The sequence below is a fragment of the Chrysemys picta genome, chromosome 1 (genome assembly GCF_011386835.1).
Source record: "Chrysemys picta bellii isolate R12L10 chromosome 1, ASM1138683v2, whole genome shotgun sequence".
Classification (NCBI taxonomy): Eukaryota; Metazoa; Chordata; order Testudines; family Emydidae; genus Chrysemys; species Chrysemys picta.
In genome coordinates this window covers 32,605,718-32,629,419 of record NC_088791.1, presented here as the reverse complement: position 1 = coordinate 32,629,419, position 23,702 = coordinate 32,605,718, and the positions used below count along the sequence as shown (strand labels likewise).

General features: G+C 39.2%; 1 protein-coding gene across 10 annotated transcripts in view; it reads right to left on the bottom strand.

Annotated features, from left to right (window-relative positions):
• TBC1D22A (TBC1 domain family member 22A) overlaps window positions 1-23,702 on the bottom strand; it is a 438,695-nt gene that overhangs the window by 400,976 nt on the left and 14,017 nt on the right. For 7 of the 10 annotated variants that reach the window (XM_065554788.1, XM_065554783.1, XM_065554744.1 and 4 more), the window contains exons 2-4: window positions 23,446-23,502; window positions 14,641-14,981; window positions 13,299-13,478 (exon numbers count right to left, since the gene is read on the bottom strand). In XM_065554788.1, the coding sequence (XP_065410860.1) occupies window positions 13,299-13,478; window positions 14,641-14,981; window positions 23,446-23,502 (578 nt within the window). The remainder of the gene's footprint in view (window positions 1-13,298; window positions 13,479-14,640; window positions 14,982-23,445; window positions 23,503-23,702) is intronic. The other 3 variants (XM_065554749.1, XM_065554792.1, XM_065554772.1) reach the window with 1 other exon arrangement.

The following is a 23,702-nucleotide window of genomic DNA, read 5'->3' as shown; positions in this document are numbered from 1 at the left end:
TGTTAAGTAACTTTGATTTACATTCTACAATAATCAATTTGCTAGCACCAGCTAACTCTTGTTTCTGTTTACAAGCCAACAATTACTATGCAGAAACAAAAAAGTGGGGTATATGTTTAAATATCATAAAAGAACGTGGTATGTAATTGCCTCAGATTGACAAAATTCATTTAATGGTAGAATAATTAGTGCATTTTGCTTTACTACAACACATAACAGTGAGTCAAACATTTCTTCCAGTTATGTTTAAAAAATATATTTTAAAGGTATTATGCTTAAGATGATACATCAATGCAATTAAAAGGTACAAATTATTCATACTGAATAAGTGTTTCATAGAGCATGATTTTGACAATAAAAATATTGGATTACTGACATTTGCCAACTTTTTATTCCTGAGAGCTATCATTAGTAGGCGACCCACTATGCTACAGTATTTGGCTTACAACTACTACAAGTTCATCATTCTCTCAGTTTCAAATAAAAGCATAATATTTTAGAAGTTGATTTTAAGGAACCCAACAATTTGTCTGTATGCATTATTCATTTTGTGACACAAAACTGTTATTTCACTGAGATTACTGTAAATCACTATATTAAGTGATGGCTTGCATGAACAATTAAACGACAGATATGATAAAACAGATTTATAAGCTTTATGTTCCAATAACAAATTCCTTGGATAATTTAGGTGTACAGAGCTAGAAAATTCTTTCAAGACAGTAGATTCATGGAACTGCAGCTCCCCCAACAGCATTTTTAAAAACAGGCAGTACATGTAGAAAATAGCTTTAATAAAGGGCTTGATATTACTATGGTAACCACAGCAACTGGTTTCTAAAATGAATAATAGCTCCGTTAGGTGCTTCATTACATCTTTTTCAAGCAAATACTGCTCTTAATCTTCTCAATGGAACAAAGAGTTATCTGAATGCATACAGAAAACTGAAAATAAAGTCTGATACAATGTTCTGAATACGAGTTAAGGCCTTCTTCAGGAATGAATAAAGAAAAAAAAGTAAGCCAGGTTAGCTAACAGAGGTAGAAAGTAGGAGAATTTAATGAGACGCAAAACAGATGAGATGGATATTAGAAAGTAAACATTAGGATTAGGAAAAAAAAGGAGAAAAAGTGATTGAGAAGACCATTAAAAAAGAAAATTTCAAGTAGGAAAGGTGATAATCCAGAGTAAATTGTCAGAATAAATTATGGAAAATGCTTACGTTTCCTGCAAAAAGTTTAAGCACGATTACAATTATCCAGCATCACCTCATGCACTGTGCAATTCCCCATCCCCCTCAATTATTCAGTTATTTTCATTTCAGATCTATTGAACCAGTTACTAATTGTATAATGTTTAAGAGACTGGGCATTACTAAAATATTTAGTCTCTATAGATAGAATGCAGAACTTGTCACTCAACAGTTCCTCCTGCCAGATTCAGCAGGAGTTAAATGAAAGTCAATTGCCCAATTTCCTTAGCGATATTGACACCACCCACAGCCCACCAAAAGACAACAAAAAAACCCACCTGTTGTAACAGGGGAGAATACTCTGAGATACCAAAAATATATGGGCAAAACCCCATATTTCTCTTAAGTCTAGAAATAAGGACTTGTTTAAATTATGTGAGTTCAAGTTCATATAAACATTTTATATTAACTTAGAGCAAATGAATAGTGAGACAAAATTGAAGTGTTTACCACTGTATTAAAATTCCACATTACTAAGCTATCAAAACAATTACCAAAAGAGATTAAGAAAAACAGATTCAGTGTTGGTTTTCTAAAAATCTACAATCAATCACATTTGAGAGATATGAAACATCCAGATGTCACGGTGGGTGGGTGGGGAAATCAGTGTCACACCTTTTTATTGCCAAAATACATGCTAAAGAGTTTCCTTGACATATCTACATGCAACTAAGGGGAACCAAGGTAGTACAGATGTAGTCTATCAACCCCCTGAGGTACGTAAGAGCGGAGGGGGTTTTCAGACCAGGAATCAACTGACAGCCCTGCCAGACTGAGTGACCTCAGGTGCCATGCCACACCTGGCCAAAAGGGATGCCATTGCCCCAACACACTGGCTCACAGGGGCCTATAATGCAAATGTGGAAGGTAAAGTTAGAGAATTCCACACACCACCATTTCATTTCCTGATTATAGCCAGGGCCCTGTGTATTCCATGGTCACAGAATCTGACATGGAACACATTCCTTGCCAGAGAACTGTGCTCCTAAAACTCAGCTTTCATTTAAAAACACATGTTTCTAGCCCTTTCGATTGCAGCGATAACCTTGAAAACAATCTTGGAAAACCATTGCAGTGAATCTGCAGAGTCTGTAATGGTTGTCTTTGAGATGTGTGAACTGCACCATTCATCTCAATCAGGGTCCTGTGGACTCTGCAATTCAACCACAGAATTTGGTATTTTCCCAGGCTGCCATGGAATTCCCCATTTGCTGCAATCAAGAGCCTGATACTTTGTTTAGTGTCTCCCTAACCTGCCAGGACCTCCTTACAGCTGCTCACTAGCTTTCCTCCCAAGGAAGAGATATTTGCATTTATGGGTCCTAAACTGTTTAATGGACCAAGGCTGAAGGAAGCCAGAGATGGAGTTCACTTTGCTGCTGGGGAGGAGGGTTTTGGGGTCCTGATTCTCATTTTTGAATGCAATACCGCTAGTATATACAATGAAATATAATAACTAAGTTATTTTAATATTTCACACCCACCATTAGCTTGGCATTAGCTTTTATTTAGCTTTTCAAGTGCCTCATCCATAGATCAGCAGAGCACCAAATACTACTGTTGAAGTCATGGGAGTCAGAGCCTATAAGATAATAAGAGTTACAAGTGTTCCATGTGCTCTCAGGATCAGGCACTATAATGCTTTCACCTTCCCAATCCCCTATCTCCATTAATCAAATTCTTTAAGATTTTAGTCTCTATCTTCTGAATCCATTTAACTGAACGTGAACACACCTCAAGTCAACACTGTTAACCCCACAGACTACATTTAGGAAAACAATTTAAATGGCCATAATTACCCAATTATTGATCTGTCAAACTCACTTCTTGAGGGTGGGAGACAGTGGAGGGTGCTCCACACAGATCCTCTCCCAATCCTATCTTTTAGGAATTTTGCCAAGTCACGTATCTTGTACTGGACTTCCAGTTAAATACAAAAGTAATAATGAAACTTTGCAAATATGCTTATGCTGGAAGATTTGTTCATTCAAATATTCTTTCCTGTGCTTTTCACACTTAAGAGCATCTCTTGGGCTTTTCTTTTATTTTAGCCCTCAAACCCTACTAGCGTTTAGTTTTCAAGTAAAAGGTAAAAGCTAAATATTGCAATAGACAGTCCAAGTATACAATGAAAAAGAAAAAACTCAACCATTCTTACTGCTAGGATTCTGGTAGGAGCTGGAATTCTTACGTTGTGCCTGAGTAGGAAATAAGTGCTTCTACCATTGATTCTGCAGAGTGATTAACCTGAACTACATTCAGTAGTTGGTGCACATCACTCTTGTTGTGAAAGAGTCAGGTCACTTTGTATATAAAATTGAGCAGATTTGAATCTGTCTGCATGTATGAAGGTCGAGCATTACCTGGAGGGGTCCGCACTACTGTTGTTTCAGCCAGTATCATTCACAGGTTCTGGAAGCGTAGTGAGAACTTCAAACCAATTCTTTGGATTCTTGTCCTTCTGGCTAGAGAAAGCAGGCAGAAGGGGGGAAAACTCCTTTGCTGGTGGTGATAGCTAACACCTCACATAAAAGGCAGGGTGTAAACATGCCAAATCCTTTATAGGACGCATGCATTCAGCCTATGCTCAAGAAATTATCCTTTGATGTGAAGACTATCCAATTATTGACTGGGATCTAGTTTTCTGTTTCTGGATAGCACTGTGGCAAACGTTGTGGCAAGACATACATCCAACTTCCTTTAACTTCCACCACTTGTTGCACTGACCAACATTCTCCTAGCAATATAGAGATTGAGTGTCCATGCTGAGATAAGGTTTATCAGCTGCCTTCAATATTGTATATCGTATTGAGTGCATAATACAAGTGTGGTCCTTGGTGGGAATGGACAGGACTGCCCTCAGGTCGCTTTGCTCCCCTCTCTCAGAAATCCTATAGGCAACATTGGCAATTGGTTTTCTGCCAAAGGTTCTTGTGTGTGATGCCATCATGGGATTCTATATTGTGTCTGCTCACATTCAGTGTGCAAGACCATCAGAAGTTAGTGAGGAGATACGGACTAAAGTATTTTTGGCATGCTGAAACTCTCTCTTCCCCCCTCCATTTCATCCAGAGTGAGGAGTATAATCGAGCATCTCTATCAATGATTGGGTCAGACTGGGGCACAGACACAAAGAATTGCTCAAAGTTCAATTCAAATAAAAACTAGGGTATTCATGATAGAAGATCTGGCTGAGATTATTTTCAGTCCTGATGGACTATATCCATCATTTATTAATGAAGTTTCAAGTTTGTGGTGGGTCCTGTTAGATTCCAGCTGCTTTGCTATGATCAAACAACAGCAGGAACCAAGACAGCTTTTTCCATCTAACATCTCTTCTACTTACAATGTCACCTGAAAGTGAGAACAGGCATTCACATGGCACTTTTGTATCTGGCGTTGCAAGGTATTTATGTGCCAGATATTCTAAACCTTCACATGTCCCTTCATGCTTCGGCCACCATTCCAGAGGACATGCTTCCATGCTGATGACACTCGTTAAAAAAAATAATGCATTAATTAAATTTGTGATTGAACTTCTTGGGAGGAGAATTTTACATCTCCTGCTCTGTTTTACCCACATTCTGCCATATATTTCATGTTATAGCAATCTTATATGATGACCCAACACATGTTGTTGTTCGTTTTAAGAACACTTCCACTGCAGATTTCACAAAATGCAAAAGAGGTACCAATGTGAGATTTCTGAAGATAGCTACAGCACTTGACCCAAGGTTTAAGAAGCTGAAGTGCCTTCCAAAATCTGAGCGGGACGAGGTATGAAACATGCTTTCAGAAGTCTTAAAAGAGCAACACCTCTGATGCGGAAACTACATAAGCCAAACCACCAAAGAAGAGATTCAGTTGTCTGCTGGTGGCATCTGACTCAGATGATGAAAATGAACATGCATTGGTCCACAGTGATCTGGATCGTTATTGAGCAGAACCAGTCATCAGCATGGAGACGTCCTCTCGAAGGGTGGTTGAAGCATGAAGGGACATATGAATCTTTAGCGCAGTGGGCATGCAAATATCTTGCAATGCCAACTACAATAGTGCCATGAGAATCCCTGTTCTGACTTTCAGGTAACATTGTAAACAAGAAGCAGGCAGCATTCTCTCCCGCAAATGTGAACACACTCATTTGTCTGAGCAATTGGCCGAACAAGAAGTAGGAATGAGTGGACTTGCAGGCTCTAAAGTTTTACATGGTTTTGTTTTTGAATGCAGTTATTTTTGTACATAATGCTACATTTGTAAGTTCAACTTTTATGATAAAGAGGTTGTATCACAGCACTTGTAATGGGGGAATTGAAAAATAGTATTTCTTTTATCATTTTTATAGTGCAAATATTTGTAATCAAAAATATGTGAGCACTATACACTTTGTATTCTGTGTTGTAATTGAAATCAATATATTTGAAAGTGTAGAAAACATCCAAAAATATTTAAATAAATGGTATTCTATTATTAACAGCGCGATTAATCAAGATTAATGTTTTTAATCACACAATTGCAATTAATTTTTAATTGCTTGACAGCCCTAACTAATATTCTGTCTTGATACCTAGCTTTCATATTTGTCCTGAAAATAAGGGTTGATTGTGTATTATATTTGAAAACAGATGGTAAAGTGAAAAACCAAGATGAAGGCTAGAGGAACAATAGGAAGAAGAAACAGAGGAAGAATAGTGAAAAAGTAAGATCAATGTAATCAGAGAAGCAATGCAAAATTTCAGATAATTATTGGTAGGCAAACAGGGAATAGATCGGAAAAAAGTCACTCATGGCAGTCAAGAGGAGGAATAGTGACATTGTTGGGTTAAATCCTGTGCTCCCTGAAGTCAATGGCTAAATTCCCATGGACTTCAACGGCACCAGGGTTTCACCAAGACAGACAGGAAAAAGTAACTGGAATAAGAGATCCAATCAGAAATACAAGATAAAAAAAAAGGAAGAGCAAGACAACCATTTCATCAGAAGAAACATGATGGAAGTTTATGTATTTTTAATACAGCCAAGAATATAGGTGAAGGGAGATTTCACCCACCTACTCAGACAGATAGTGACCAATGCAGTAAGGGAAGAAATAAACCAAACAATTTTGTTGACACAGTAGAAAAAACTTTCCATATATAAAAGCACTGCTCATTCTTTTTTAGAAAGGTATTATTTTGCTTGAAGAGAGCAAATGAATTGAAGATTAAGTGATAATGGAGCATCTCTGCAGTAATTACTATAAATTTGTAAATTAAAACTAAAATGAGACCAAAATAGGAGACAGATAAGACTCAGTTTCAGTGACCCAAGTTTTGAGAGGATTAGGGAAGTATCAATGAAGTTAAATGGGAAAAATTAAGCAAGAGAAAACATAGAAGGCAATGATTTCAAAGCTAAATTACTAAATCCTCAAGCGAGATATCTGTTTATTTGCATCAGCCTTTTAGACATGCAAATACAAAAAAACAAATCGAGTAAGAAGAGTAAACTCAACTGATCAAGAGACAAGGCCGTTTTTAAGGAAGTCTGAACTAATTACTTTAGTGTAAATATTCTTCATTTCATAATTTATCATTTCATATCTAATTAGCATCTGGTTAAATACTAAAATCATTTGGCATCATCTGAAAATATTTTATTTAGTTGAAGGTTTGACCACTACCGTTCTGATTAAGCGGCTAACATTATCATTCACCATTGAACTAAATAGATTTCTTAGGAAATATCTCAATAAAGTAGTCATCCCAATTAAATGTATCCCAGTTAAGTAGATGATATAATAATTCACACTGGAAAATTAGGGAAATATCCAGAAAACTACAAACCATGATACTCACTTTTAAAACCATGACACTAATCCTTCTAAACATACTCAACACGTGAGAAGTTATTGAAAGATAGTTAAAATAAAATTCCTTTCATAGATTCATGTTATTTTAAAAGCAAAAGCTTCTCTGCAGTTTGATATAGTACTGACCTTCTAGATTAGGTCTGTGTATTAAATGAAGGGACAAGCATGTTGAGCAGATAGTAAACTGACTTGAACATCAATGAGATGGGGGTACTTCTGGATGATAACAGTTTGAAAGAGAAATGATTAGTGGCATGCCACATGGATCAGTGCTGGGACAGATTTTGTTCACTTCATACTATTTATCGATGACCTGGAAGAAGGCACGTGTACCACAGGGATAAGTTACAGATCAAAAACTGTAGAGGGCAATAAAATTCTAAATGACTTGGACAGACCAGGAGCAGAGAGAGATAAATTGCATATGAAATTCTGTGCTGAGAAATTAAAGATAATGTGGCTAAGAACAAAACAAAACAAAAAAATCAAGTTAAAAGTTACTCATTTTTGCAATATGAGTTTAATTTTAAAAAAGTTTTAAAGGACATAACAGGCCTTAATTCCAGCCTACCATGTCAATGAACCATATAAAAGGGACAAGGAATATTTATGACAATCACTGTATTCTACCAGGATTAAATCTCCATCCTAGAATGTGTAAATATCTGTAAACAGGAGACTGAATCCACTATCAAGGAGGAAGTACCTTACTCACCAACTTACAGCTGCTGCGAAAGTCACGGAATCTGTGACTTCGGTGACATCTGTAACAGACTCACAGCATTAACTCTGCAACCTTGTGATCAAGTCATCTCCCAGGATCCACATATTGGCAAACATAGCAGTGCATATATTTCTTTTCCCTCAGCAATCAAGCTATTTGCATGGTCAGTTCCAAACCTCCACATTGTGTGTCTGGAAACACCCATATTAATCTGCCCCAAGATCAGGAAGTAGCCACTTGATCCCCCTCCCACTGATGCTAGTAAGATACAGATTCTCAAAACAACCAATCCAAGGATTGCCTACCCCTCTCCCATCCAACCCCTTTGCATCTACACGCCCTCTTCTTGTCATCCCCTTTCCCTCCTCCCTTCCCCATGCAACATACAGTCCTCTGTCTCCAGCTCCTCCCCACCCAATATATCAACATTTTTGGTTAAACCAGATGCTGACTATTCTGCTGCATTCATTGTAATCCTCCCCATAAAATAAATACATGTTATAACAGACAACTGGAAGAAAGCAATAAGGTATTAAAAATTTTATTGCACAGGTGTACAAAGATTCAGACTAGAAAAAACAGTGGTGGGATGTTCAGTGTGTGCAAAGGCATTGGCACATTCCCTCAAACTAACCAGGCAGGCAAAGAAACTCAACTTTTTTCCTTTATTGGTTTATATGCAATCTGAAATCCTTCCAAACTGCACATCTATGCAAGCAAAGCAGTGAACACATTCCTAAGTACTGTTCACAGTTTGGGTCACTCAAAGATTTAGTGGGTGCCATCCTGTGATAAATAAGGGGGAGGAGGGTGGCTCCCTTTTATGGACACCCAGCCAGCCAGCAAGCTCTAAAGTCCCTCTTGGTGGCTGTTCTCTGCTTGCTTTACCTGTAAAGGTTTAAAAAAATCCCCAGGTAAAGGAAAGGGAGTGGGCACCTGACCAAAAGAACCAAGGGGAAGGCTAGAACTTTTTAAAGTGGGGAAAATACTTCCCCTTTGTGTCTGTTGTGGTTCTCCCAGAAAGAGGAAAACAGGGCAGCAGTTACGCTGTGAGAAGCTGAAGGCCAGATATGATTTGGTGATTTTCCTATCTAAAACTACCTATTTAACAACCCAAATATGTAAGTAGATCAGGAATGTTTAGAAAGACGTGATTACGTTTATTTCTGTTTTTTTCTTATGACTAGTGGACTCCCCTGTGCTAACCCCAGATGCTTTTGTTTGTTCGTAACCTTTAAGCTGAACCCCCAAGAAAGATCATTTGGGTGCTTAATTTTTGGAATCGCTCTTTTAAAATCTAGCAATAGCCTGAGTTTCAAATGTATTTTCTTTTTGTTCTTAAAAAAAGTAAATTTTATTAAAAACAGGATTGGATTTTTGGTGTCCTAAGAGGTTTGTGCATATGTTGTTTAATTAGCTGGGGGCAACAGCTAATTTCCTTTCTCAGCTCTTCTCCGGGGAGGGGTGAAAGAGCTTGAGGGTATCCCACAGGAGGGAATTCCGAAGTGCGCATTTCTCGGTTCCAAAAAGGGAGTTTTTGCATTTGGGTGGTGGCAGCATTTACCCATCCAAGGTCAGAGAGAAGCTGTAACCGTGGGAGTTTAATACAAGCCTGGAGTGGCTGGTATTAATTTTTAGAATCCTTGCGGGCCCCCACCTTCTGCATTCTAAGTGCCAGAGAGGAGAATCATCCTTGACACATGCACTCTCCATAATCCCCAACCTGGGAGAGCTGGGGAATGCAGTAGGTTGGGATGAAGTGTGGTTGGAATGCCCTGACAAAGCTGGGGGCTACCATGCCTGCCTGTCACCTGAGCCCCCAACCTGTCTGGCCATCAATCCCCCTTTATCCCTCTCCCCATAACCTCCCACCCATCACTGCAACCCAAACCTCTTCTCCCCCATCCTTCCCAGGAAGCATTCACATTACTAATTTCCCCCCCCCCCAAATACTCTGATTACATTCCTCCCAATATAAGGTGCCACCAATGACTCTCAAATTACAGCAACATCCAGCCACTCAGTTCAAGACTCCTTTTGCCTTCAGTGAGGGCTTGTGATTAATTTATCCTTAGTTATGTTAACTAAAGTTCACAGCCTTCAAGAGGTCTTATTAGAGCCATCGTTAGTACCTCTCAGTTCGACAGTACAAGGCAGCAGAAGGCAACCATTTTTGAGGAGGATCCTGTAACTCAGGAACCCCTTGGTCAAATGACCCCAAATTTGCGTCACAAACACTACCCTATGTGGGACACCACATTTCAAAGCAATCTGGATAACCATTTGGATTTTAGAGCACTTAAAGTCAAGCTACATAAAATGGCAGGAATGGCTGTTTTTCCCATGTATTGGTGCATGGATTTTACAACGTCTCCACTAGGACAGTGGTCTTCCAAGTGTGACTGAAAAGATTTCAAGAGTAGCTATACTACTTTGTGTTTTAGTTTGTTGTTACTTATTTCTCCAGTTATGATGGAAGCAAAAGCATTGAGATAAGAATGTGTCTGTGTTGGATATTTGATTGTCTAATAAGCTAGCACTCAATTTTTTTCATCCTGGAGCCTATTATCTGGCTCCACCACAATCGCTTTTTCAGCAAATTTCCCCTCAGCACAAGGTTCTCTTGACTTTCCCAGAGTACTTTGGGTTTACATTTGATGTTCAATAACCTCTTTTTCAAAGGTTGTCTTTGCTACAACAGTGAGATAAAAATAAGCATCTCCTCCAACTTCCATCCCCAGAAAGTTCTGGTAGTCCTCTCCCAGACTCAAATTGCATGTGGGCATACATTTCAGTAGTATTAATAGGGAGGTCTACTATATAGAAATTATAGTGTCACCAACAACATATGAAAATCAGTATTGCCCACGTAAGTTCTCTTTATCAATAAAAAGACACTCCCCCCCCCCCCCCAAAAAAAAAAAAACCACACCGCTCTAGATTTATGAAGCAATGCTACTACCAATATCTGAGCTACAAACAAAAAAAAATTGTATTTATAATTCACTATTGCTCTTAGTTTTAACTCACCCTTTTAATACGATGAAGTTACATTTATCAATTTAGCTTTGTAGAAACAGAGGAAGAATGGTAGTGAACACAGGTCCACACTAATTAGACTGGATGAGGTGACAAAACTGCATATGAGCAGATATGGAAAAAAGGACTTAATCTTGATCCTGTTTAGATCCAAGAAAAATATTGAGAAACTATTCACTTCCTTTACATGTAGAAAGCAAACCGCATAACTGTATTTCCTACTTCTACATTTGTAATAGGAAAAGGTAAACGTATTATTTTTTCAAGTTCAACAGGAAAGAACAAGAACCAAGTTTTACTTATGATTACATGGATGCAACTCCCATTGAAGTTAGTGTGACTGCACTAGTGTAACAGCAACAAAGCAGAATTTGGCCTCAAACATTTAAGTTATTTGTGCTATTCATAACAGATTAAGCTACAGGTATATGGCCAGTATGTTGACTTTATGGGGAAATATTCAATGCACACATGCATTCGCATGTATTTGTCTAATTATGTTGTGCCACTAATTAAGTTAAATAGGTAAGGCTAAATGTTAAAAAGATCCAATACTCATTTTATAATCTTACTTCTCATATTAAAATACTCTGTTTTAATAGGAAATGTATGATTCTATGACTGTTAAGGCCTATTGCAACTGCATCACTCAAAGTTATTACTGTTGCCTATATTATGTACTCTAAAAAGAAATATTAGTTCCTGCACCTTTTAATTTATTTAGTTACAATAGAATTTAAAATGTCATAAGATGTTACGTGTTCATTTCATATTGATCTACTTGTAATGCTGCTGCCTTTTATTTTGTTCCTTTATGGGCATCAACAAGTCTTGTGTATTAATCTACGGCATAAGAGGGAAAAAAAACACATCATGACTTTGACTGAACAGAATACTTCTATATGGCAGAAGTTTTAAGAATATGAATCCTAACAGCACATTAAGATTTTCTGTCAGGGTCTTGGTCCATGATTAGGGCTCCTAGGGCACTACAGTAATACAAATAAATAATAATATAATGTCAAAAGTTTGCTAAGCACTTGATAGGTAAAAGAAAAACACTCATAGCAAAGACCTTAAGCTCTAGATGTGGATACAGTAGGCTACCGCTATACCCATCCAGTAGGTGGAAAAAATTGATGAAAAAAAGATTAAAGAAACTATTTTCAAAGGAGGCTAGTACCTGCAGTTCCCATCAAAAGCATTTATCCCGGGACCTCTAAAACAGTCACCATATGGCTGCAAAGGAAGGCAGTGGAAGAATTGGGATTAGCAATCAGGGGCCAGTCACCTCAGGAACTGTAAACATGCATTTCTCATTGCTCGCCACAAGAGTTTCATGCACATATCTTCCAGGATGATCCAGCTCAAGGAAATCACTATTCCTAGTTCCATTCTTATTTTTGATTTTTGCCAAAGATCTGTGTGGTTCGGAAGAATTTAATCAACTTCTCCAGGTGCAGTATAATCTTTCTAGCCTCTTTAGAGGCTCACTTTTCTGTCTTGGAAGTTAAAATGAATCTCAGTGATTCTGATGCCACTCTCCATATACTGAAAATGGCTATGACTTTGGAGAAGCCCTTGGGAAGCAGCTGACTACTACATTTCCTATAGCCTGCAACTCCAGGAGGTTGGTGCAGGGATGTGAACAACTTGAAGAGCTCTTGCTCACCTCATACGGCAATTATTTCAGTAATGTCATCTTCATGTTTTTTGTGCATTAAGTTACAGAAACTGTCAGATATTAGTATAACATATACAAAAATGGTACTGGTATGGCAGATACTATCTATTATTAGTCCTTGAACTTAAAGAATGCTCATATGGAAGACAAATAGTGATACTTTGATACTATATAGCACTTCACTTCTCGACTCCTTTTCTCATTTACACAAGTTTGGATGTACCCATAATTCTTTCGGTCAAGGCACAAGTTGGTTGGTCTTGGAGTTCCAGTCCATTGCTCTTCAATCTTTTCTTGACATAGAGCAATCTTATTTTTAAGTGTCAAATACCACCTGAATTATGCTTTCCAATATCCACTCTACTCTCTGTCTTCGGTTTCTCGTCATTTGTTTCCACAAGTTATTCCAATAAAAAATACTCAGTGAGTTAGTTGGACATATAGTGAAAAATACTGCGAGGAGGACAGGGCAGATCAAAAAAGCCACATTATATCAGATAACAAAAGAATTTAAACATTTTGATGTACACAAATGGTATACTACAAGCATTAGAACAAGATCACAATTGCATCTTAAAAATTCTCAACTCAGCCAGCTCAAAACTGGAAACACTTTAAGTGATTAGGAGAGCAACTGTCAAGTCTCACTCACATCATTATATAATATGGTATGTCAAATTGCAAAAATAATCAAAGTAGGAGTTCTTCTGTTAAAATCCACATCGTTTTTATTTTTAAAGTACTTACCAAGATTTGTGTTAGGACCAGCAAGTAGTTGCTTAAATTTGTCTAATCTGAATGCCTCTCTTTCAGTTAGTGCCGGAGTAGCTAACGTATTGTCGTCTGCCTCTTCACCCTCTAATGGATCTGTTGGAGCATGTGGAAGGGACTGTGACCTCTGCATGGAAGAATTTTCACTAACACTCTCTACAACAGAAAAAGGAGAGTATTATTAAAGCCCCACTAATTTAGAGATTCTCTGGAAGTCAATTTAGGCCACCTGTAATCTGGTCTACACTATGACTCCAATCAATTTTAAAAATAGAATCTTGGGGGAATATCCCCAGGGTAGACCAAGCCAGCAGTCTCAACTGCAGATGGCTTCTTAGATTTAGGAGAATCAGAGTTTTTCCTCCAGGAGCATTCCAGGCCTCACAAGTCCTTCAATAGAGCACATCAATCTGGGATGTCATACCTCAAAGGTTAAGGCCCATTTAATTATTAATTGGACCCAACTATAAAGACCAATATACTGCTGAAAGCGGTCTTTCCCAACTGTTGCTGAGATTGTGGAAAAAACAAGCGTTATTTCAAAGACCACCATGCATGATATACAGTCCAAGTCAGCTGAGGTTGCACTGTTTCAGAGGAGTTCTGCCCTGCCCTGTGTCCCCTCCCCACCCCATCTTCTCCAATTTATCAAGTAGTTTTAAAACATCAGTCTTAACAGATAACAAAAAAATAAGCTAGATACTGGAAACCAAGAGTGATAAAATTTTTACTCTTTATAGGAATCTCCAAATTATATCTAAGCACTATATATAAACAAACTTTATCCTCACAATCCACGTGTGAGGCCCAAGAGAGTTCTCCACATTTTAGAGATGAGGTAACTGACAGACTCAGTAAGGAAATATGGTGCAATTAGAAAAAGGGAGGAATGGAAATATGGGGTAGGTGGAACTAGTCTTTGACCTTTTCTTTTCATTAAACTTTAGGCTGTCTATAAAACAGAGTTTTAAAACCTTTTGTCTGAGCTGCATCTTAATTACAAATTTTACCCAAAAAAGTAAACATTTTATAACCAGTCCTGAAACCATCTTGATTCAGTTGACCACTTGACTAAACTCAAAGATCCAATTTAAACTAGCAATGAGGTGGTTTAACAGTTTGAAAACAAGAAACATCTTGTAACCTCACCCCAACATTTTAAAGCTTGTTTTGACATGCAATGTCCCTTTCATCAATTAGTGTCCACCATCAATATTTTTTCTTGGGATATTAAGCTTTAAAATCAACACTACAAGAGTTTAGCATTTTGAACCCTCTACAATTCAGACTTCAGCATCATTTTCATATCTTAACATACCTGCAGAACTTGATGCATGACTTTCACTGACTGACTTAACCAGCCTGTTGTCACCATACGCCACTGAAGGCAATTCTGAAAATGGTACTGGTTTGTCTTCCTGTAGCTGTTCCTCCTGCAGTTTATGCTGTTCTTGTAGCTTGCTGTGATTCTGAATTACTTTGTTAGCAGTTTCCATGACTACATCTGTATTTAAATTTTCAGCTGCCATTGCTAGAAGTTCATCATCATCATCCCCAAGATCCCAAGCATCACTTGTGTTACTTTCAAATTCTTGGAAGGTACTGACTTTCTTCAATTTCACAGGAGTTACAGGCGGCTTGGATCCTGGTTTTATCAAGCTGTTTTAAAAAAAAAAAAAGGTTAAGTGTGACTGGTTCATTAGCATTAACAGCATTAGTGAACAAAGTCAAGGAGTGGGGGGGGGAAAAAACCAGTCACATTTTAAATCAGCCCAAAGATTGTCAAAGACACAAGTGGCAGTTGGCATGTAATTGTAACTGACTTTCAGTGGGAGTTGGGCATCTGAACGTATGGCTACACAGAGGGGAAAAAAAAAAAAAACCACAGCAGCGAGTCTGAGATCCTGGGTCAACTGACTCAGGCTCAAGCTGAGCTAAAGATAGAAGTGTAGATGTTTGCACTTGGGCTGACAAAGAGATGGAGTTAAACGATGATGTGGAGCCCACAGCGGGGTTGCCCAGTGAGGCAGGCAGCCAGGAACAGTTTTACCACTCCAGAGGTGACTAGCCAGTTTCAGCAGTTGCTCTCTGGTGAACAAGAAGCAGAGAGGAGACGCCTGGTAAGTGGCTGTGGTTTGTGAGGTGCGGAGGTGGGTTCAAGGTATAGAAATGTACAAGGCTGCCTGTGTTTCTGTGTGCCGGACATTTCCTTGTGCGGCTAAGCAATACAGCAGACCATGGTATTGATGCATGCCAAGTTCTCATGGAAACCCTCAGATCTCTATGAAACTTTCCTGGAGGTACTTGGCAATCCTCTGAGGAAGGTTCCTTGGAGGAGGTGCTTTGTTCCTTCCCCCATTGTAGGAAACTTTCCCGCCCATTCAATCACTTGTGCAGGGACCAAAGCATTACACAGGCGAGCAGCATAGGGACCAGGGAAGAATCCACAAGTGTGTAGTAGATGTTCCCTTGCTTCCCTGCTTACCCTCAGGAGTGAGATATGTGCTACAATAACCCCTGCCTGTAGAAAAGAGTGGGAGAATTTAGAATATTTTCTCTAGTCACTGCACCGCAACACTTCCAGAGTGCTCTTTTCCCCCATGTAGAGAGCCCTCCCACCCAGCCAACACTCATTATGCTTTAGAGGTTTGCCAAGATGTGCGCTTGCCAAGGGTCAGGGAGAAAGTGATTGTAATGTTACCAGAGGTGTATTTTACTGAAATGTTTCAATGCTGTGTGTGAATTTAACAATCATGCTTCTGTGCATTGTTTCTTGTGCTTCTGCAGATGTGACCTTGAGGGACACCCCACACCCACTGGCAGAGCATCTCCGTCAGCTAAGAAAGCGCCCAAGATTGAGCAAAGATGACATGTTCTGGGAGGTACTGCAATTCTCCAATGCAGAGAAAAGGGAATGCAGGCAGTGGAGGGAAGCCAAAAGGCAAGACGGAAAAGAAAATCAGGAGTTTGTTAAGGACACTACTGAGCGGGTAATTCAAGTCATGGAGGAGCAAATGCAGATGCTGAAGTCCTTAAAAATGCTGAAGGCTGAGCAGATGCAGGCCTGCCCTCTCCTGCAGCACATTCAGAACTCTTTTCTGTGCCCTCACCCAAACTCCACCCGCACAGTCCTTTCCGCTTTCCACAAGTTCTGTTTTCCGTTCACTCCACCCCCTCGGACAACTTTCAAAATGATAGCTGGACCTACACACAGTTTTGAAAGTCTGCTCTTCCCTTGTACCTCCTTTCCCGCCAAGAGTGTGTGCGTTTGTGTGTTGTTTTTTCTGAAATAAAAGCCAAGTTTTGAATGATAATTAACCTTTGTGTCCTACAAATTGAGATAGCAAGCACTACCAAGACATACACAAGTATTTTAATCATTTGCTTACTGGAATTTAAGGCCCCAAATTTCACAATTGCTTCCTATGAAAATTAGATGCAACACTGCAGAACCAATCACAGAGATATACATTACTGGTTCTCATTTTCAAAATGGTGCCTCAAAGCCTCCCCCATTCGAATTGCCTCTCTCTGGGTCCGTCTGATAGCCCTGGTATCTGGCTGCTCAAAATCAGCAGCCAAGCGGTCTGCCTCAGCACTCCACCCCCGAGCAAGCCTTTCACCCTTAGCTTCACAAATATTATGAACATACAAAATGCGGCTAAGACCATGGGTATATTACCCTCATTGAGGTCTAACCTGCCATAAAGGCATCGCCAGTGCACATTTTATCTGCCAAAGGCACATTCCATAGTCATCCAGTACCTACTCAGCTTGTTGTTGAACTGCTCCTTACTGCGATCCAGGTTTCCAGTTTAAGGTTTTATGAGCCATAGTTGTAAGGGGTACGGTGGGGTTCCCAGAATCACTATGGGCATTTCAACATCCCCCACTATAATCTTCTGGTCTGGAAATAAAGTCCCCACTTGCAGCTTTCTGTACAGGCCAATGTTCCTGAAGATGCGTGCGTCATGCACCTTCCCGGACCACCCCGTGTTAATATCAGTGAAACACCCATGGTGATTCACAAGTGCCTGCAACACCATGGAGAAATACCCCTTCCTATTGATGTTCTCCGTCGCTAGGTGGTCTGGTGTCAAAATTGGAATGTGTGAGCCATCTATCATCCCTTCACTGTTAGGGAAACCCATTTCTTCAATGCCGCCCACTATTTCATGCACATTTCCCAGAGTCACGGTCCTTCAGAGCAGAATGCGATTAATTGCCCTGCACACTTGCATTAACGCAGCCCCAGTGGTCGACTTCCCAACTCCAAATTGAGCAACCAACTGGTAGCAGTCTGGAGTCACAAGCTTCCACATTGTGATTGCCATGCACTTCTCTACCAACAGGGCAGCTCTCATTCTGGTGTCCTTGCGCTGCAGTGCTGGGGCAAGCGCCACACACAGTTCCAAGAAGATGGCTTTCCGCATCCGAAAGTTCTGTTGCCACTGCTCGTCATCCCAGACCTGCATGACAATGCGATCCCACATTCAGTGCTTGTTTCCCGAGCCCAAAAGTGATGGGCCACTGCATGCAGCTGTTCCGTGAATGCCAAAAGAAAACTAAAGTTGCTCCTATCCATATTACACACCATGTCAGGCAACTGGGAGTCTCGTTCAGTTAGGAACTTCATGAATAACTGCACTGCCATTCGCATTGTTTTAATGACAGTTATCCGAAGATAGGAGAGCAGTGAGGGATCCATCCCTTCATACAAAGATGCCGGGTGCACAGCAAACAAGGGCTGTTGAAAAATGCCATGAAAGAAAGCTGGAAGCCCATGGAATGCTGGGATGGAAAACAATGCATCTTAGGTAGGTACCCACAGTGCATTGCTCACACTATCAATGATACTGCCCCAACTGTGGACGTGCTCTGCCAACAGAGGGAGCAAGTGTGAACATGCATTACCTATTTTTATTATAGTGCTTTCTGAGTGTTAGCATAACTTTTGTTGACAAAATTCTGTAGTGTAGACAAGGCCTTAGACTTAGATCCCGTTCACATGATTCACAGCCATATTTTCTTGCTTTGACTATTGAGCACTTCATTTCACAGCCTTAATGTTATACTAGCTAGGTCTTGCAGCTAGCATCTGTTTTAACAGGAAGAGACAAGACTGAAGTTATTTATCTTATTGAGCATGTTAAACTCCTTGAATTAGAGTGACATGACAGGCCTATGAAGTTTAGAAGCACAAATGAAGTGAGGTGTTCTTAGAAGCATCCAAACCAGACAGCATGTGCAAACTGCTCACTTTTAACATTCCTAACTTAAGAACTATTGGCCTAATTCTTCTCAGTTTTGGATTATGTATGTCTGAGGAAGTGACTAAGAAAGAATAAGGGAAGTGAAATTTCTAGCTAGTCATTTGACTAACCTAAAGATAGCTTTTGCCAATGTTAGCTGCCTTCACTTAGTAGCCAGCTGAAGTTCTTCCCATTCTGAGGAAATTTTATTATTTTGTGAATAAATAAATCAAATTAATTTGGGCCAAACTGTTTGCTACTGAGGTTGTGAAGTGGATTCTGGAGTAGACATCTTCTGTTTTCTCTGGTTGCTCTTGGGCCACCAATGCTCACTGAGATAGGAGAGGCATTTCATTCCACAGTCTCTTATTAGGATGTGTGTCACTCCTGGCTGGTGAAAGCTATAGGGAAGCATTGTGTCCAATATTGGTGGAGACGATCAACACCTCCATTAGAGAGAGTGTGTTGCCAGCTTCACTTAAGCTTTTGTGTAGCCAGAAACCAATGCTGGAAGCTCACAGTGTAGCTAACTATCATACAGTATCCAACCCTTCATAGTTAGTCAGACATCAAGTGAAGTTGCAAAGTGTTCCATCTCTTCTGGAGCTACTAGGAAAGTTAAACCAGACAGCATGGTTGCAATGCTTTCAGTATACTGATAATACCCAGCTCTCTCTGTCTCTCACTTGATGCAATCAGAGCTATTAAACACCTACCCCAACATCTGGAGGAGACAGACCGTGCTCCTCCATGCCTCAAACTGAAGCTCAATCAGGGTAAACATGAGAGAAAGCAAATGGGTTGGATGAAGCAACCCAAAGACATGGTACAAGTATCTTCCCCCACAGATAAGGGCACATATCTACCATGTGTTTTAATTATAAGAGTTTATAATATTGGGTTATTGGATTCCCCAGCTGCCGTTAGTTATATAGAAATAAAAAATAGTGCATGAATTTTATTTGTCTACCGAAGATACTGCAAGAATTTCTGACAGATGTAGAACTTGCTAAATATAATCCATGCCTTTGTCACCCTCAAAATTAGATTACCATACTGCACCCTATATGGGCTACATCTTAAATCAACCCAGAAACTCACACTAGTGCAGTATAAACATGGCAGCCTGTTTCTTAAATTGCATTTCTTGGTGAAAATGTGTGAAACCAGTGCTCTGTTACCTGCCATGGCTGTGTATCAATTTGTGTGTATAGATTAAAAAGTAGCGGTTTTGAGCTATTAAGCCCTAACTGGCTTAAAGCTTGTCTGCTTGAGAGACAGTATCTCTCTTCCGCCCCCCAACTCTCTGTGCTATATTGCCACAACTCTCATGATTAGAGGCACTAAAAGCAAGAGCTCCCTTCTTTAAAAGAGGAGCTATCAGTAGAAAAGTTTCCAGGAGAGCTGTTCAGCATTGCACAACTTAATGTACAGGCCTGTTGGCCAGCAGGTCCCACTACAAGATTTATATGGGCTTTGCAGAATGGAGTGGCGGAAGCCTACATAGGGATAAGGAATTTGACACAGTATGCTTCAGTTTGTATATATTCTCCTTATTAATGCCTGAATGTAGTGAATAGAACTGGAAAAATGGCAATACCAAATTAGAAAGACAACAGTACCATTACCACCTATGCAGAACCTAATCTCCTTTTTTCACCTCTACATTGACCTTGAAGTTCACTACATAGCTGCATGTATTGGGACTTTGATCAGACTATGGACTTAATTCTGTATTCTCAAAGAAGTTTTAATTTGAGTTCTTATGTGAACCAGAATTAAATGCAAAAGCAGCTACATTTTAACTCAACCACTTGCATGTTACTAACAAGCTAGTGAGCATATCAAGTGGTACTTTTAAGAATGCAGAAAAACAAGTGTTTTTACCCCCTCCCCCCCTTTGGCTAACAATGCAATCCATCTGCCATACTACATTCTGTTATATTCCAACATTTAATAGAACAAAAATCCTACAGAAGCCTGAAACAAGACACTTGCCACAAAAGCAGTTGAGACTATCAACAGTTCTGTGCTATTGCTGATGAAGCAGTCATAGGTGCCCATGTTTACAATATTTGGCATTCCTAGGAAATCCATACCCAAAATATAAAATTAATGCTGTTTTCAGTTACTATTTAGAACTTTCCTTTTTTTCCCCATTAAAGAGACAATTATATTTTTAAACCAAAAGCAAGCTAAAGTCCATTTGTCTAATAAGTCTTAGGACTTGTAATGATGTTGAAAAATCTTTTTAATGCTTTTAATTCACAAAAGCTAGAACATTTTTAAGTTATATTAAACACACTGAGGCTATGTCTACACTACAACCTATATCAGCAAAACTTAGGTCACTCAAGGTTGTGAATATTTCTCCCCTCAAACGACATAAGTTCCACAGACATAATGCTGTACATACAAGCGCTTATGTCAGTGTGATAATGTCTCCCACTGACATATCTTATGTCGCTTGCAGAAATGGGGTTTTTTATGCTGATGGGAGAGCTCTCCCCCATCAGCATAGAGTGTCTTCACCAGATGTGCTGCAGCAGCACAGCTATTTCAGTACAGCTGCGCCTCTGCAGCGCTGTTGCTGTACGGATAGACATCGCCTAAGAGTTTTGGTGCTGTTAAGACTTGGAAAGGAATTTTGTCTGTTTTATCATGGCCATAGATCTAGTCAAACAGAAAGACTCCAATTTCAGGAGTACTATTTTATCTAAATACTCTATCATCTGAGACATTGATAATATAGAATGGAAAAGAGGTTAAAAAAAGTCAATCAGCAATTCTTAGGTAATATGGAAGGTTATCTCCAGCCCTATCATCTAGTCCTTTCCTACATCAAATCCCTAATCAAGTTAGTTCCTCTTTCATAGTAATAGGACTATTCTTCTAGTTTAATTTGTGTCATCATCATGACTGCCAGGTTAAAAAAAAAAGTTTGCTCTCAGACCAACCTTGCTTTCTACAGACTAAATATCAGTTGTCTTGTATGCCTGAAAATTGAACTACTTTGGGAACACCTTCTAGGTCAGCAGTAGAATCACACAGCAGAGTAGTATGAAGAAGGGATCATGAAATATCTCATTGTGCTTTTCCCACGTCTATGACCGAATACATAAGGTAGTAAATGAAGAACATATAGAGATGTAAGAACACATGCTAGTCAAACCCTTTATTGGCTTTAAATGTACATAGTTTTATCTTGTAAGCAGGTCAAGAATTGGCTCCTTCTCCCAGCTCCCTGGCACCATGGTTCTTAGCAGGCTCTTTAGGCACCCCACAGTGGCATCTGCTCTCACCAGTACCCTCTCTCCATGTTGGAGAGAAGGTAGACAGTCCACATGGCATCACTAGGGAGAGGAACAAAGGAGTGGGAAGGAACAACCACACTGCCAGCCAGAGTAGCTGGTTCCTGGCCTGTCATGGAGAGCCAGCTCAAGAAACAACACAACACCTTACTACCCTGACAGTCCTATCTAGCTATTGCTAATGTATTTAGTTCCATAAATTCTAGGCACCCTACCTGATCAAAGATGCCTAATGTAGAAGTTCTTTCACTCCTCGTCCTGTTGGATTATTTCTATTGGTCTTTAAGCACTGGTCATGGCTCAGAACTCCCAACACACCTATACCTTCTCCCTCCACTGCTTCTGTTATTCCACCACCCAACACCCTCGCATGTATGCGCACACCCACCCTCCCACCTACCCGTTACAATTCCCTCCCAACCAGGACAATTGGAGATCCCTCACCCCACTCAAAAGAACCTTGAAATTGTGGATCATGGCTCAGTTTCTGATCAATGATATAGTTATAGTATGATAAATTTTAGGTTTTGTGTTAAACTTGTGTACTTTTAAATAACGTGAAAGGCCTTGAGCTTTCGATGGACACTGGAGAAACTGAAGTAATATTTGTGTAGCATATCTCCCATTTAAAGAAAGTCACCAATCTCTGACAAACTTGTTCTTCCCTCTGTATATTTTTCTCCACTCTATTATACTAAACTAGATTATAAAAATATAAAAAAACAACGTTCTATTTAGTAAGACATTTTTCTAAGTCTCATAAGGCCCATGTATGTCCATTTTACTTAATGGGTTGTGCAAGATTTGTCATGAATAAAAACTAACAAGTTAAAAGAATAAACAATAATTTCTTACTGTGTTCTAAACAAGCAAAGCTTAATGCTGGCATAAATATGCAAACATTTGTGCAGTTGTCACAAGCTAAGCAAGCACAGTATACATCACTAAATATTACAGCCAATAAGAAATACTGGATAAAAAAAAATGTAGAGACATATTTGCAAACTGTAATTTTGATTTATGAACACAGGGGTTGCCATGCCTGATCAGAATATAAAATCTAGTATCTTTCCTGTGGCAATGACAACAACATGCCAAAAGAAAGGTGAAAAAAGTCTCAATATTTTTAACCAACTATACAATTAGGTACAAAATTGAGAAATACAGCCTAGAACAGGAGATTAAATTAACCTAATTTTAGCAAGTTTAACTACAAACATTTTTAAATTGTTACTACAAATCATTTATATAAAATGGTAAATGTACAGAGCATTTTGCAAACAGACTACGACATTTAAACAAGACACTCCAAAAGAGTTTGCAATTTAAGTCATGCAAGATACAATGAACTGCTGTTAGGTATTTGGTGCAGTAAGAATCAGGAAGCCAATGTAACAGCAGAAGTTAGAATGGGGAAGGGAATAGCATGATGTGGTTAGATATGGAAGAGGAAGATGACTAACAGCAGCATTTTGGACAAACTAAGGAAGAGGAGGAGGTGGTGAGAGGCGAGAACAGGTCAGAGTTATCTAGTATTTTTTTAATTTTATGTTAACTTACGTTCCATGCAACAATGGATCAAAAGGAGGATGCTGAGCTCCATACACATGTTGGATACTAAAGATAGAAAAAGAAGTCATCACAAATTTGACAATTAAAAAAAAAATTCAGCAACTTCCTGTCTCAAAGAAGCATATAAACATATAAAAAGAGTTGTTGCTAAATATACCATTATAAAGAGTGAGCAAAAAAGTCACAATATATGGGAAGCAGGGTCATTGTTTCCATCGGGATTTCCATTAAAGCGTAAGCTCCTC